Here is a 16,750-nt window from a genome sequence, read left to right on the forward strand (position 1 = left end):
AATAGGGTCAGTGCAGCATCCCCACCGCTGACCCTTATCTTTCCTTGTGTTTGCGAACAGCCGAACCGAGATGGCCTCTTGGAGCTGATGGCTGGTGGGCTTTTTTACTGCCTGGGCACGGTGTTCTTCAAGAGCGACGGGCGCATCCCCTTTGCCCATGCCATCTGGCACCTCTTCGTGGCAACCGGAGCGGGCATCCACTACTATGCCATTTGGCGGTACCTCTACCGGCCCGACGCGCTGGAGGCCAAGACGTCCAGATAAGAGCCCCAACGACACGGGACACGCAAATCGGCACTTGGGGGCAGATTTCCCAAGGAGCTTGGCTCTGATTCCTGCCGGAAAGCCATTCCCAGGGCCCGCTCCCCTGATGGGAGGGAGTCTCTGGTGTCCGTTTCCAGACAATCTCACGCAGACGGAAGAGCCCGAAAGGTTTATTTTAAACTGATTTTAACCTTGTATAGTGTTCGGTTGTTAGGCAAATGTTTTGTAACAAAATGAACAGCTAATGGGGTTGCTGGCGGAGCGGACTGACCCGACCAGGGGAATGGTCTTTGTACTAAGGCTTTGTTCACATGGTCCCGAACAACCTTGAAACTTGCAAAACCCTCGTCCAGATGGGAGCCCCGAACCAGCAGGAGCCCAGTCTCTGCAGTTCTGGCTGCTGGACTCTCTGGCGGCTTTCAAGGGGAGAGGCTACCCTTAGATAGAAGCCGTTAGCTCCAGGAGGGACACTGGAGGCTGGTGATGCATGAAGGTGGATAGGCAGAATGGACACTTAACACCAGAGAACACCACCAGCATAAGGTACGAGGTTTGTTTCCCGCTCTAACGAGCTTCCACTGGCAGATAGTTAAGGGGACAGCTTCTTAAACAAGGCTCCTTGATTCTGCCCAGAAAGGAGAGCAGGCAGGAGATGTCAGACCTCACATGTCTGTCATCTGACGGGGCTCTTTTTTAGGGTTTTTTTTTCCTTAAAGGGCTAGTCCCCCGCTCCCTCCGCCCCCACTGTACAACTAACTTCGGGGAAAGCAGGTTCTTGTAGCAGCGACGAGCAAGGTGAACCTGAGCTTGGTTTAACCAGGGGCAGTTAAGATCATGTTTCCCCTGCCCACAGCATTCTGAAGGCAGACAGCGGGGCTGGAAAAGAGGTACTGGGTTTGGCCAGTCTGTAGCAGCAGGATAAAATCTTAGTGTGGGGTCTGATTGGGATCCCAAGTGTGGAGGTGGGATGCAAAGGGAGTCAGGGAGCCTGCCTCACCCTAGGATGAGTTACCACTCATAGGACCAAGTTTAACTCTGGCCCGGGGACCGACTGGCCCTGGGGCTGAATTCCCTTTTTGAATACAGCTGCCAGTGTCACAATCTGCCAGAGAAGGAGCAGGGCGGGCCATTCCTAGGTTTCCGTAGGGAGAGTTGTTTCCATTGACGTTTTAAATCTAGTCTCTGTAGAGTGGGGAGGATTCGCACGTTGTATCCCTGTGCACAACTCTTTAGCTGTATCCAGAGGAAACCGCTCCCATTCTAGGGCTTTCATCACTCTTGTTTCCACGCAGAGATTTCGGTGCGTACGTCTATGCAGCGCAAAGAGACCCATGCCAGCAAGTCTCAGAGCCTGGGTCGACTGACTCCGGTTCCCGCTGCAGGGCTAAACATAGCAGTGTGGACATTCAAGTGCGGGCTGGAGCCTGGGCTCTGAGACCTTCCCCCCTTGCAGGGTTTCAGAGCCCAGGCCCAGCTCAAACAGCTGCCTCCCCAGCCCCCATCGGTTGACTCTGGCTCTGAGACTTGCTGCTGTGGGGTTTTTAGATGTGTAGATGTATCCTTAGCGATCTCACTCCTTCTGTATCCTTTTGAAAGGCTCTGTACATGCAAAGGTGTCTATTCTTCTCTGCTCTCCTCCTGCTGCTGGGTGAGGATCCCTTATATTGCCACAGACCCTCTAGTTACTAAGGGGGTGTCAAAATGTGCATGGTTAGCATGCCAGAACAATGGGCTAAGCACCAGCAGTTTCTGTTGACTTCTACTAAGGTTGCAGGTGCGCAGCACTTTGGAAAATCTGTGTTGTCCAAGGCTTCGGTATGCAGCAAATAGGGCAGGGGTGAAAGTGAGCCGGTACGGGCCGGTACGGTGTACCGGTAAGAAGCCAGTACCGGCCCGTATGCAGCCCACGTTAACGTCATTGCCCCTTTTGCCCACCCCGGGCCGCCGACAGGGCAGGGCAAAAGGGCAGCTGCCCCGGGGCCGGCGATTTAAAAGGGTCCGGGGATCCCGGCCACCACCGCTGCTACCGCGGCAGTGACCGGAGCCCTGGGCCCTTTTAAATCGCAACTGGAGCCCCAGGTGGCAGGGGCCAGACAGAGCAGATTGGCTGGCTGGGGGAGGCTGACCCCCCCAGCCCTGCCCCTTCCACCTGAGGCCCTGCCCCTTCTGGGGGCCAGAGCTGACCCCCGTACCGGTAAGAATTTATTATGCTTTCACCCCAGAAATAGGGTCTGGTGAAGGGAGTAGGGGTCCTGGGGAATCAGTTCAGTGGGAACGCCAAATTCCAAGGGTGTCTCTTGGCTGGGGTAGGGATTTGGCCTCCATGCCCTGGGATTCAATTTTTACCCTAGTTCCCAGGCCTTAGTTACAGAAGGGAGATAGGAGAGAGTTTCACTAACAGAGCCAGGGCAGGCCTGGAACCCTGCACTTTCTCCCCAGGATTTGAGGTTTGTTTTAAGTGTTTAATCAGATCACAGAAAATTCCTAACATCCCCTGTCCCCAAATGCTGCTGAATGCTAACGTCTTAGTTTATGTAACAAAGCAAACAAGCCATCGCCCCTGCTAGCCTCAGAGTGACCCCCCGGCTATGGAATGGAGATGGTTATTCCAGCAGCGCACCTGCCCTCACCAGCGCTCTGCAATCCAAAGACCAGCTGAACTGATAAGCTTCCGGCTGAAGCCATCTATTTTATCTGCAGCTGCAATACCTCAACTGGCCACATGTGGATGAGGGGGCAGCACTGAGTTGGGACCCCAGTGCTTGAAATGAACACTGCCCAGGTTTGCTCGCGAACGATATGATCTATAAAAGCACTTTGTGATTGGAGGGCCCAGGGTCAACAAAGCCTTACATGTGACTGAAACTTGAATCCATTCCAGGACTCCCTAGAGTCCCTGAGCACTGGAAAACCTTGCGTCTAAGCCAGTATTAAGCGTACAACTCTGTACATTCCTTATAGATGGGCGTTCAGACATTTCGTACATGATGCACTTTGCTTTCCTACCCATCTTCAGTCCCAGCTGTGGCTCAAAAGCGAGATCCCTGTTCAAAGCGTTTGCCAGTTGTGTGCCTTTGCCCGGCAGAGGGAAGAGAGTGAATCTGGATCAACCCCTCCATCTGGCTGGATCACGATTCACTCGATATCGTTTTTTTGCAAACTAGAAATGTAAACCTGTTAGAATAATCTAGAAAATGTGGATCGGGATTCAGGAGTTTTGTGTTGCTGCATGCATTTAGTAGGCTACACGGGTTAGTGCCGTTCTCTTGATGGTTGTCAGCAGTCTAGATTTGTAGCTACTCTTAGGAGAATCTTTGTAGCTCCAAAACCCATGTGTGATGGACTCTTCCATTTAGCATGCAGTGGGTGTGTTGAGAGGGGAGATGGATCATTATGATGCTATAATTTTCGGTAGATAATTGAACAGGATTATACTAAAGAAGTTCCATGTCAGGGTGGGAAACTCTGTTGTATGACTAGAGCGCCACCCATTGCAATATCTTGGTGCTGGCCCCTTATAAAACACACGCATGGTAGTGGGAATGGATGTCAGGGAGAGGCAGTTGTCAGCCAGGAATGAGGGGCCTATTGGGGCTAAGGATCTCCCTCAGGGTGAATGTTGATACTCTGCAGACAATCGGATGCCTTTGTGTCTGCGCTGGATTCTGATGAGCTTGCCAGATTCTTTACCCAGTTCTTTGGAGCACCCTGAATGTGCAGAACATACATTCTGTCTCCTGTCTCTCTGGTCAGTGTCTGCAAATTGCTGCTGTTTGTTCAGGGTCCCAGCAGGATTGGGACCCCAAGTCATTAACCTGACTTCCAGCAGGTACAACCGAATGATCATCAATGGGAGCTATCAGAGCTTTTACGGTTCAAATGCCCTCAATCGCTATTATTCCCAGCAACGGTGCAGGGAGTTTTTGAATGAACGGCCATCGACTTGGATTGGTTTTTTTAATACAGGATCATTCGGAATTATTCCTGTATTCTGGCTTCCTGAACTGTTATGAGTGAGATTATGGCCTTGATTTGCACATGCAATATAAGGTAATTGCACATGTCAATATCTGACTGCAATTGCACCCTCATGATGGGACAGGTGAGTCAGTGGGCCCCTGCTTTGTCCAATGGACATGATCTCCATTTCCTTGATCTGTTGCTGGGACGCTCTGGAGTGGAACCAATCTCTGGATCTAGAAAGGAAGGGTCAGGGTGAAAGTCAAGCGCTGATTTTTGATTATTAATATTGAGGGTGGCATTGAGCTGGCGCTGCCTGCAGATCTCAGACCATCACTCCACAGCTCCCTACCTGCTGACCTCACAGCTGAATTTCCAAAACCCTCAGGCCAGGCTCCACCTGAGAGTCTGGAACCTGGGGCAGAGATTTCCATCTCTGGCCATTAACTCCTTAGGAACTCTTTGCTGGTCCCTTCGGAAGGGAGATAATGGGCCAAATTAATGGCTAGTGCATCTCCATTGACTTGAGATACATACACCAGGGATGGGCTTGGCCCAGTAACTCTATAACAGAGTTGAACATCATCGGCCTCTCATGTGAAGTGCACAGCCTCAGCCTCTGGTTTTAACCCTGCAGAGAGAGCGCTCTGGATCTCTGTGGGTAAGTCTACAGTGCGGCTGGGAGAGGCACCCCCTGCCCAGGTAGACTGACTTGTGCTAGCTCTGCTGGTGCTAAAAATAGCAGGGTGGAGGTTGCAGCACACTCCGTGGCTTGGGCTAGCCACCTGACTCTAAGCCTGCCCGCCCCCCGAGCTCCAAGCATACTTTTAACAGCTAGAACAGGGCTAGTGCGAGTCTGTCTTCCCCGGGCTGGGAAGCCCGCTCCTAGCTGCAGTGTAGACATACCCTGTGGGTCTGGAGCTTGCAGATCAGTGACACTGATAACAGCCTAAAACCTTCCTTCTCCAACCTAAAGGAGCAGCAGATCTCCTTCCTCAGTTTACTTGTGCTGCCAGCAGCTCAGAGTCCAATCCAGATCCCCATGAGCCGTCTCTGTCAGGCCTTTGCTGGAGACAGGCCTCCAGTCGGGTCTGCTTGACCCAAGTGTCTCTGCATCCAAGCTGATCCTACTGCCAGGGTCAGGGTATTTTTCTCCATAGGAGATAAATTTTGTACATTCAGAACAGAGGCACTGTTGTCTTGTGGTTACCAAAGGGACTGGGAGTCAGGACTCCTGGGTTCTACACACATCGCTGTCATTGACACACAGTATGATCTTGGGCAAGTCACTTCATCTCTTTGTGCCTCAGTTTGTCCATCTGTATAACTGGGATGATATTTACCTGCCATGCAGGGTTGTTGGAAAGCACTGTGAGATCCTTGGATGCAGGCACTATAGACGTGCACCGTATGATTATGTTACGGAAGAAGCATTGCAACTCAGCAACGCTCAGAAAAATCAAACGTGACCCCTCTTCCAAAGGACGATGCAATCCTTATTGTCACTGTGGGCCAAGCTGGCATGGAGAATTTGTATGCCCACCCAGTAGAGGGTGCAAAACTGTCTTAAGCGCACAGTTACCCTATTTGCAAGTGCCAATTTGCATGTGCACAAGAAGGGGACCAACGTGTGGCCTTGTGTATTAACACGTCACTCTTTCCCCATAAGGGATATTGCCTGAAAGAATTCCTCCCTTTTTAGCCCTACCCTCAAATTCAAAGGCAGAGCTGGAAAGCCTCTGAACTGACTGATTTCCCTGCTAATCCCCTGGGTTAATCGGAACTGCAGCATCATTTGTTTGACAAGATTTGGGATGTTTTGTAGGAGTGCAGCCACTGTTTTCCATCCCACACACTTTCAAGGGCCTGACGCTGTGGGTGCTGAGTGCCCTCAACTCTCATTGACCTGGATGGGAGCTGAGGACACTTGCAGGATTGGGCCCTAATGGACAAGCCCTGCTGTGTATTGTCATTCCCCAAAGAGAGGTCTAGAAAGTGCCTGGTTAAATTTGCCCCCTCTTGAAATGCTGAGGGGTCTCACTTGTAAGTTTCTGGTTCAAGAGGTTTATGCTTTGATAAGGAAAATATGGAAGTGACATTGCTGGATAAACATGTCCCGACTAGGAGCTCCCCTGCATGTATTCACACATCCATTGGTTAGGGCACCAGTGCTCTCTTTCCCCTGTTGCTTGTGTGAGCGCCTACATATTTGTGCGTGTGGCTTTCCTCTGTCATTTGTACAGCCTCTTAGCTAAGCTGCCTGGAGTCTGCAAGTGCAGAAGCTCTATCCTGTCGCATGTCCAGAGGGGAGAAGCCCTGTGTTCCTAGCAAGGCCTATGTGGCTGCCCAAGTCCCTGTCCTCTTCACAGAGCAATCGGGCTGGGTGGAGTTGGAGTCAGGCAGATGCAGGACAGGCAGTGAGCATGTGACTCTCCAGTGCAGAGGTGGGTCCAGGGGTACTGGAACAATTTGTATACTGGGGGTGCTGAGAGCCATTGAACCAAACTGTAAACCCTGTATAAGCTGGAAACCACTTCAAGCCAGGGGGTGTGGCAGCAGCACCACTAATTCCAGCACCTATGGGTGGGTCCTGCCGCAGCCCAGCAGGGGAGAGCTGAGGTTCTCCCACACTGAGGTTGGACTGGGAATGCAAGGGACAGGGGATGTTATTAGGGGAGGGAATCCGGTAACACTTAAAGTATCTTAGTAGCCATATCTTAGTAGCCACAGACAGATTCCAACGACCCAAGAAACCTGAGCGAATCCAAGTGCCTTACCCACTAGGGGAAAGAGATCACTTCAAGGAAACCATGAGCCAAAGGTGGCCCCCAGTCGCACAGTTGAAATCAACAGGGCTGCACTGCGGGAAAGAGAGCAGAATTTGCCCCCTTACCGTCAAGGAGCTATTCCACTGCCAAACTCCCATGTGTTTAGGAACTGAAGGAAACCTCAGGCAGAGAAATTGGTTTCGCCGTGCATCGCCCCCAGGGAGCTGGAGAGGCAGCTGGGTGGGCTGTTGGTCACCGGACCATCTCACTGGAGAAAGGGAATGTTTCCAGTGGTATAGCTCCAGTTACTATCCCCTCTGCCTGAACTCTCCTTAGCAGCTCTCTGTGGCAATGCTCCATGTACAAGTGGGACCCCCCCTTTCCAAAACTGAGATCTAAATGTCCAATAGCCTCAGTAGAAGAGAGGGGCCCAATCCAGAGTCCCAGACCCAGACTTTGGGGGCTGAACTGCCCTGGGTTGAGCCCATGAAATAGGAATCTGTATGGATGTTTCCTCCCTGCGCCTTTCAGTGCCCCTTCCCCTGCTTCTGTGGTTCTTACCCTGTGGCTGCTCTTAATCCTTACCAGCTGGTAAGGAAAATAAACCTGTGTAAACTGAACAGGTGGTTGTTTGGGACCATTTCCTGGTTATGATAGAAGGAGGTGTGGCCTGAGCACAGAACTGGGAGGCAGGACTTCCTGGGTTCTATCCCCACCTCTGCCACTGTCTTGCTGGTTGACCTTGGGCAAGTCACTTAAACATTCTGTGCCTCAATTTCCCTAGCTGTCAAATGGGGATAATGATACTGACCTACCTCATGGGGCTGATGAACTGATGTTTGTAAAGCACTTTGAGATTGTCCAGCGCTGCATAAGTGCTACGTACTTGATTCTGAAGGAGACCCACTTCACCTTGAACCAGGTGGCTGCTTAACAGATCTAGAGTTGAGTCTCAGAGTCACATCAGAATGAGAGCAGCTCCAGCCACTAGCTACTTTCCTCCTTCACTTTCATTGACTCAGTGTCACAGGGAGAGAGTTCCATAGGACAGATGTGTACGGTAGAGAACCTGAAACGTGATTTCCTCTGCTGGGCAAATATCCCATAGTAACGAAGGCCACAAAGTGACCAATGAGGCACCAAAACTTGAGCAGTAAATAAACAAAGGAAAAGATGACCACAGCTGGGAGCAGCAATTAAGAAATGGTTCTGCCACTTTAGTACCTGCTGTCTTTATTTTTGCACTTCTGGTCTTAATGGTCACACTGCCTATAACACGTGTGCTCAGAAATCCAAGGTCCAAACAGGTGCGTCAGCATTTCCTCCTGCCTAGCCCCCCACCTCCTATGCAAAACACTCCACTTTATCTCCTTGTCCTGGTGGGGTTTCATCCCTATAGGAGGTGGGCGGGTGGAGAGATCTACCCACCTGGCTTTGCTCTCTTCTCACAGCTGTCTCACAGATGCCCTCATGTCCAGAACCATCTCTCCCTCCGTCCCACACAGGCCTGGTCTCCTCGCACTTTGGTTATTGTAAGTTAATGACACCAGGAATGCTGAATCATGGGACCGAAGGCACAGAAAATTAGGATATAGAAACTAATCTCATGCTGTTTACAGATTCCTGCGCTATCATATTTCATTTCTTCCACATTATATCCCAGATCTTGGGCCACAGCACGTTGAGAGGTTCGGTTGCAATACACCAGACCAGATGCCATCTCTGCCACCCCTTGACGTTTTGGAGAGGACTTCCCCACAAAGCAAACCCTTGTGGGTTAGAGTGGCCTCGAGACAGCAAACTATTTGATTTGAAGGGGGTCTTTCTAGCCCCCCTTATGCCCATCTTCATTAAGACCACTTTAGCCAGAGCTCCTGCTTAAAGCCAAATCAAGGGGGAGATTTTCAAAGGCAGAAATGAGAGTTGTTTGCCCAGTTCCCATGGCTTGTCAATGGGAGGTGAAAGTTTAACTCCCATTGTGCCTCTGAATATCTGCTCTGGCTTCAGATCTCATTCACACAGTGCAGGATTTGCCGAGCAGAAGGCTTCATTACTGTCAAGTTCCAGATCTTCTTGTGCTTTATAAGTCCTTTCTATTGTATAACCAGGGATTATCTGATTGTCATAACCTTTGATACTAACTTTTAATGACTTGTAACATTTAGGATGTCTGTGAATGAGATTTGTAGAGTGATTTTTTTTTTAGTGTCTTGTATTTTATGCCATCCACTCTTGTGAATCAGTATTTTATATTTAACACAGTATTTAATAAAAAATATAATGATAATGCTAGAGAACATCATTTCTTGTGGAGTAGGATTTAAATAAAGACTCAAGATACCTCATTTGTTGCCTGCTTTTTCTCCAGTGTGTTTGTTAAGTCAAAATGAGTTTTCTTGGAGGATCTTAAACAAACCAACACCAACAACAAAACCACACTCAGCAATCTGATCTCCTACTCTCCCCAAATAGGATCACCGAGAAATGAGGAGAGGAGAATTGGCAAGCCAAGATGTAACATAGGCAGCCCAATGCACCATCGTTACGGGGCTGACATGAAATCATATTATACCCATTGCATTGTAATCACCAGTCCAATGCAACATTGTTGTCTGGCCAGCATTAAGTCATATTCTTTTTCGGTACACAACTGATTATAGAACATAGTCCAAAGCAAATAAAGACTCACCAGAGTGATAGGCAGTGGAAGATACTTAAGAGCTGGTCCTGTGATGAGCTGCACGTGGGGAACTCAGTTATAGTGAAGCTCCATTTGCTGTGAATGGAACAAGAGTGCCAATGGGTCTGAGTAAATGATGGCTTAGAGCAAAGCAGGTCAAGAGGTGGTGGGGTGGGAAATGGCTTCACTATAAGAGGGTCTGATGGGGCAGAGATGCTATTTGGTCTCTGGGAAACAAGGGGTTAATTTAATGTCCACTTTTACCATGAGAGAAGGACTATAAATCGCCCGGGGGGAATTCTGGTGAGAAGAAGAATGCTGCTGGAGAGCTTGGGGGGCTCCGCACCAGGGTTATGGGCCTGGATTGAACTCCAAGATGGGAAGTTTCCCTGGAGGCAAAGAATTTGATGGTTGTTCCTGTCTTTTTTGCGGACTCGTTCCAGTGGTTTACAGAGACACGCACCTACAATGTCTCAGTATGCAGCTTTTCCCAGAGAAGCTCTGGGTGAAGGGTATTCAGAACCTTGGGTGAATCCAGGAGAAAAGGAAGAAAGTCCTCACAGTGGCTTCATTTCCAAACACCTTGTTGGCACCTCTGGCCTGTTATTTTTAGTCTTCCTCCTTTCACTTGTGTCAAATGTAGTGGGTGGAACTCAGCAGAGGCTGGTGACATGATGAAACAGGAAACCAAGTGTGATCTGTAAAGGGCGCTTCAGAGCCAGTAACGATCAGACTGTACGGGATTCAAAACAGGAGACACAAGACCCTCGTTGGCTTCCGTGGGAGCAGGATTCAGCCCCTAGTTTCTAACTAGGGTGACCAGATGTCCCGATTTTATAGGGACAGTCCCGATTTTTGGGTCTTTTCTTATATAGACTCCTTTTACCCCCCACCCCCATCCCGATTTTTCACACTTGCAGTCTGGTCACCCTATTTCTAACTGCACCTACAACATCTCTTTGTGAGGCAATACACAGATCAGCAGCACAAGCCGCTGGGACGTATATAGCAATTACACCCCTCAGCCATTCTGGCTTCTCACTTCCCCAGCTTTGCATACTTGCTACTGAAAATGCTATCAGCTCGCATGAGAGGCCAGAGTCTGATGGAGCTCAGTTACATCGGTGTAACTCCTCAGGGATTCCTTTGACTTGCATCATTCTGGATTTACACCAGAATAACTGAGATCAAAATCTGACTCTAGCTCAAAAATTCATTCTGAGTTCTGCGGCTGCATACAGACTGGCTTCCCCCTGCTGGAGTGCTTGGGCCATGAGGTTTATCTGTTAACTGCATCCCTCATCTCTCATGCAGCGATGCTGGGACATGTGTGGCTGTTTATGTTGAGAGGTGTGTGGGCATTCTAGTGGTACGTGTGATAAGGATGCGCTGTAATACTCTCTATGAGCTGAGGGGTGAAAACATTATCTACTGAGCATATTTCCTTACCAGCTTTAGTTATAAACTGGCCCAGTACCCCTCTGTATGGTCACCAGTCTGTGCAAGTGGACCCAATTGCTGGGTCCCATATAATTCTGAGTCTGCTGGTTCTGGGTAGTTTCCTCACTGTTTCTAGCTCTGGAATGCTAGGCATTCTGGGCCCAGCCCTCTCGTCTTGCATCCTTCCTTGGGACATTGGACACTAACTCCCTAGACCCTCAAACCAATGTCTGAGACCTTCTGAGTCCTCCCAGTCTCATGCACTCCCTTGGAGCTCTACACAGGGTGTGGACACTCATTTAATTCCTTCAGAGAAACCCTGGCAAGCAAGCAAAGAACACAGACTTAGCGAAGGAATTTCTTAACCACAGTGACTTTGCCATTAAAAGCACTCAAGTTGCAGATAATTGAAAATAATTGAAGTCCTGAGAGACATTCTCCCCCGGCTGAGCTCACCTCTTCAGTGAGTGTGTAGTTCGTCAGAACTGCAGGCGGGGCAAAGTCTCTCCTGTACTGCCTTCTTATGTGTGCCAATGGTCAGGACCCCTTGCACAGAGCTCTAAAACAGAGCCCGTAGCTCAGTGCCGTGTGTTCACACTCTCAGTCCAGCCAGTCACGTTTGTTCCTCTCCCTTGCCAGCTCCTGTGTAGAAAGGCCTTTGTTCCATGGAGATGGACCATTAGTTGGTGGCCCTAGATTGCAGTCTTGATGGCTCTCAGCAATGGTCATAAGAACGGCCATACTGGGTCAGGACAATGGTCCATCTAGCCCAGTATCCTGTCTTCTGACAGTGGCCAATGCCAGAGGCTTCAGAGGGAATGAACAGAACAGGGCAATTTTGAGTGATCTATCCCCTGTCATCCAATCCCAGATTCTGGCAGTTGGAGGTTTAGGGACATCTGGAGCATGGGCTTGTGTCCTGCCCATCCTGGCTAATAGCCATTGATGGACCTATCCTCCATGAACTTATCTAATGCTTTTTTTCAACTCCAAAGTTTTGGCCTTCACAACATCCACAGGTTCCACAGGTTGACAGTGCGTTGTGTGAAGAAATACTTAAAACAACCTATGTTTGTTTTAAACCAGCTGCCTATTCATTTCATCAGGTGATGCCTAGTTCTTGTGTTATATGAAAGGGTAAAATTAAGAATTCCCTATTCACGTTCTCCATATCTTTTGGCACTTCTGATCTTAATCATGAGACTGCCTATAACAAGTGTGCTTAGAAATCCAAGATCCAAACAGGTGTGTCAGTACTTCCTCAGGGGGCATGGATCAGTGTTCATGTCACACTCCCCGTCAGCACCCGGCCCGAGCCGGGGAAGCTAATGATCCAACCAGAGGACCAAATTCGGTGATGAATTCTGGTCACATGCCACCTGAGGCACATTGTGCATATGCTCAGAAGTACTTCCTCCTGTCCACTTTATCTCTTGTCCTGGTGGGGATTCATCCCAAAAGGAGATGGGTAGGCAGGGAGATCTACCCACCTGGCTTTGCTCGCTTCTCACAGCTGTTACACAGATGCCCTCATTTCCAGAACCATATCTCTCTCCATCCCACACAAGCCTGGTCTCCTTGCACTTTGCTTATTGTAAGTTAATGACACCAGGAATGCTGAATCATGGGACTGAGAGCAGAGAAAATTAGGATATAGAAACTAATCTCATGCTGTTTACAGATTCCTGTGCTATCATATTTCATTTCTTCCACATCATATTCCAGATCTTGGGCCACAGCGCACTGGGAGGTTTGGTTGCAATACACCAGAAAAGACACAGTCTCTGACACCCCTTTACATTTTTGGGGGGACTTCCCCACAAAGCAAACCCTTCTGTGTTAGAGACAGAAAACTATTTGATTTGGAGGGAGTCTTTCTAGCCCCCCCTTACGCTCATCTTCATTAAGACCACTTTATCCAGAGCTGCTGTTCAAAACCCAATTACAGGGGAGATTTTCAAAGGCAGAAACGAGTCATTTGGTTAAGAATCAGCTATTGATTTAGTTATTGACTTAGGTTAACAAACAATCTGAAATAGGCCACTTTTAAACCAAACGGAGAGTATCCAAACGGAGCTTCGCAGTAGTTTAATGAAATCCATTTAACCAAATCAGTTCAGCTAAACCAGTCAAGGCCTTATTTCCCTCCCACCCTTTGTTTATCTTTGTCTATTTAGATTGTGAACTTTATGGGACAGGGACTATCTCTTGCTATGTGAGGTGTTTGCTCCGGGCCTGATCTTAGTTAGAGCCTACAGGCGTGACCATAATACAAAGGGGAAGGGAAGTGGCCTTTGACAGCTGTCAGGCCATTTAGAAGGACAAAGGTGAGGACAATAATGTTTATGTCTTGTGCAGCTCCGAGCACGTTTTCCGCCCCGGGCAAATAATAACTCTCAATAATATTTCCTCTCTTGCGGTGCCTGTCACCCCAGGATCACAGAGCTCTTGATAATGAGTGATCTAGTGTAAACTCTTTGGGAAGGGCCACCTGTTTGCCATGTGTTTGTAGGACACCTAATGGCCAGTCCTTGGGCCCTGATCCAAACGCATAACATCTCTCACGACAGCCCACGAGGCAGGTAAGGGATGCAGGGGGGCTCAGTCACCCACCACGGACATGCAGCCACCTCTGGGGCAGAAGGCGGCAGCTGTTCAGCAGACACCGGAGGCAGAGGCTCGGGCCAGGAGGCTGCTCGGTGCCTCCTTTGCCCCTTCCCCGCGCGGGTCTGACAGCGGGGCCGGTCCGATTCCCGGGCCGGGCCTAGGGCTGGGCGGGTGCCCCCGGGACCGGCCGAGCTCGCCCCGCGGCCCCCGGGCCCGTCGCGCTGAGGATCCCGAAGGTGGCGCCCTGGAGCCGCGGAGCCGCCTCCTCTCCACTGCCATCTCCGCCCCGGCTGGCGGGACGTGAGCGCTCCGGGCTCGGCGGGGCTCGGCTAGCGCCGGCTCCTGCCCTCTGCAGCCGGGCTGGCCGGGGCGGGGAGCCGCGGCAGGGAAGAGGCGCCCGACGAGCGGAGCCCCTCGGCCAGGGACGGTGAGTAACGACTCGGGGCGTGCGGAGCCTGCAGAGTGCCCCGGGCAAGGGCAGGGGAGAGCCCGGGGCAGGCTGAGCGGGGGTGGGAGTGACCCACTAAAGTGGCTTCAAGTTGAGGAGCCAGAGACAGAAAAAGGGGGGCGAGGGAGACAGGAGACCCCCCCCCCCGACTGGCAGCACGGCTCCCCTAGGGCTGGGGGCAAGCAGCCAGCGGGAGACAGACAGACATGCGGGCACACACACTTGCGAGGCACTTGCACACGGGCCCCGGACAGACAGACTGACAGGCTGACCGGCATTGAGACAGACGCAAACACCCGCTGAGAGAGACACCAACAAGGATCTAGAGCGAGAGCCAAGGAGACACGCAGGCATTGGGATGGACACAAGGTCACACTGGGTTGCAGCCACCCGCCCTCCCTGAGAAGGGTCCCAGCAAACCCGCACAGAGGCACCGCGAATGCAGGGAGGCTGGTCCCAGAAGCTGGAATATTTGTTTTCCTTCCCTTAGAAAGTGAAGCCAGAGAGCGAGAGTTGAGGCTTGTCTGGTTGCCATTGGAGACCAAACCTGCCTTGCGAATAACACCAGACTGTAAAGAAGCAAACCTGATGGTTTGGTGGGGGGGATCCTGCTGCTTTTTCACTCCCTTCCCCTCTAAACAACCCATTTCACCCACTTTCAGGCTCTCGACCATCCCAGAATGTCTGGCTTTAGCAGGAAAATGTTTGCTACACAATTGCCCACGGGAGAGGAGAGCAATTTCTTTTGGAGTTTAAGTAACTTCAGTAAATCATGAAGAAAATGCAGGGGAGTTAGTCAGTTGCTCTGGGATTGCCTATTTCCAGCACTGTACAGGATCAGTTCATAATTTTTCCAGTGATAATTAAGAACTCCTAATTAGAGAGTCCACTGAGATTCAGACGCTTGAAAGCGAGCAGAAAGCAAACACACACTTTAAAATACAGTTCCTGAATACAGTACACAGCTCAGAGGATTGTCATTTGTACCTGGGCATTACTGCAGGGACAGTGCGTATATGGGGCCGAGCAAAACTCGTTTTTAAAAGATTCATCTTAAGACCCCTATTGACTTTGGCAGGAGTAGAACATGCTCTGCAATTTGTAGGATCAGGCCCTCGAGTCTTATCATCTGTTCACGTAGCTGTAGATAGCAGTTGACAAACTTGTAGTAAGACATGGTTCCTGTGAGCTCTTTTGGGCAAGGAACCATCATTTTGTTCTGTGGTTTTACAGCGCCCACTTCCTGGATCCCAATGAGGCATTTGCCCATGCCTGGGATGCCTAGGTGCTGCTGAAATACAACTTAATAATAATAGTAATAATTAATAATGCTTTGAGGAGTTTAATGCCCAATCCAACTTTGGCTGAAGTCAATGGCAAGACTCCTGTTCACTTCACTGGGAGTTGGATCAGGCCCTAAATATGACAGATGCAACACACTTGATTAACTATCAGTCTCTAAATGGCAGACTTGATAGTAACACCCTGGAGAGAGGAGAGGGCGGCTTTCATCACTACAAAGGCATTTCCAGAGGTGTCTCTGCAGTCCCTGTGCATTGAATGTGAAATCTTCCAGTTAGGCACCGGCAGCTGAGTCTCAAACCTGTGAGTCTTCATGTTTTCTCTTCAAGTCTTTATCACCGTACTAGATGTTCCCTTATTCTGAATAAGCAAAAGAATTTTCTGTCTGACATCTGACTGGAGAAACAACTGACTAGTCCAACCTTTCTCATTTCACTCAGCTTTCCCATTTGCCACCATAGACTCAAAATCCCTCACCCTACAGGAAAGTTAATCACAGAGTCAGTTTGAGTGATGCCTTTTATTTTCTTCAATTTCACTCCCATCCCCATTATACAGGGTGAAGGTGGGGCCAGGGGACACCTCACCAAAGCAAACGGTCTGCATGAGCTCACTTTACGTTGGTCTTGGATCTGTAGAGGGTCAGGATTTAATAGTTAAGGGATGTAAGTCTAAGTCTCTGGGTCCACAGTCTTCTCATTTCCTTTGCCTTTGGAGTTATAATTTGTTCCACATTGTAGTGTTGGAGCCAGCCCTCAATCCGCCCACGGTGTCTTTGCTGCTTTCTGTCTGAGGCTGTGACTCTGGTTTCCATTTAAAAAAGGAAATTCTGCAAAAAGGGACCTCAGATAAATAGCCTCACTGGTTGTATTTCTTGGACAGTTAAATCTGAAATAAGCAGCACACATGCATGTGCATAGGCAAGCACAGCCACCTTCCCATTGTTGTGTGTAACCTGCATGCTCTGGGATAAACACAGGGGAAATTCAAGAAGCTTGGAAGAGTGCTAATGTTGTGCCAATATTCAAAAAGGGCAAACGGAATGACCCAGGTAACCGTAGGCTGATCAGTCTGCCATCAATCCCAGGCAAAATAATGGAAAAGCTGATATGGCTTTCAATTGATAAAGAATTAAATGATTTTAGAATTAATGCCAGTCAACATTGTTTCATGGAAAATAGTTCTTGTCAAATAAACCTTCATTCTGTGAGGAGATTACAAGTTTGGTTGATAAAGATAACTGCATAGATGTCATATACTTACCCTTTTGTAAGGCATTTG

At 49.6% G+C, this 16,750-nt stretch overlaps 2 protein-coding genes across 2 annotated transcripts in view; both read left to right on the forward strand.

Annotated features, from left to right (window-relative positions):
- Positions 1-1,646, forward strand: part of MMD2 (monocyte to macrophage differentiation associated 2) — a 41,322-nt gene extending 39,676 nt beyond the window's left edge. The window contains exon 7 of the mRNA XM_034784947.1: positions 61-1,646. Coding sequence (XP_034640838.1) covers positions 61-264 — 204 coding nt within the window. The 3' untranslated portion in view covers positions 265-1,646. The remainder of the gene's footprint in view (positions 1-60) is intronic.
- Positions 1,647-14,012: 12,366 nt separating this feature from the next.
- The window catches only part of RADIL (Rap associating with DIL domain), a 79,641-nt gene continuing 76,903 nt past the window's right edge, over positions 14,013-16,750 (forward strand). The window contains exon 1 of the mRNA XM_034783602.1: positions 14,013-14,146. The gene's annotated coding sequence lies outside the window, so the exon portion shown is untranslated. The remainder of the gene's footprint in view (positions 14,147-16,750) is intronic.

Source organism: Trachemys scripta, chromosome 10 (genome assembly GCF_013100865.1).
Source record: "Trachemys scripta elegans isolate TJP31775 chromosome 10, CAS_Tse_1.0, whole genome shotgun sequence".
Classification (NCBI taxonomy): Eukaryota; Metazoa; Chordata; order Testudines; family Emydidae; genus Trachemys; species Trachemys scripta.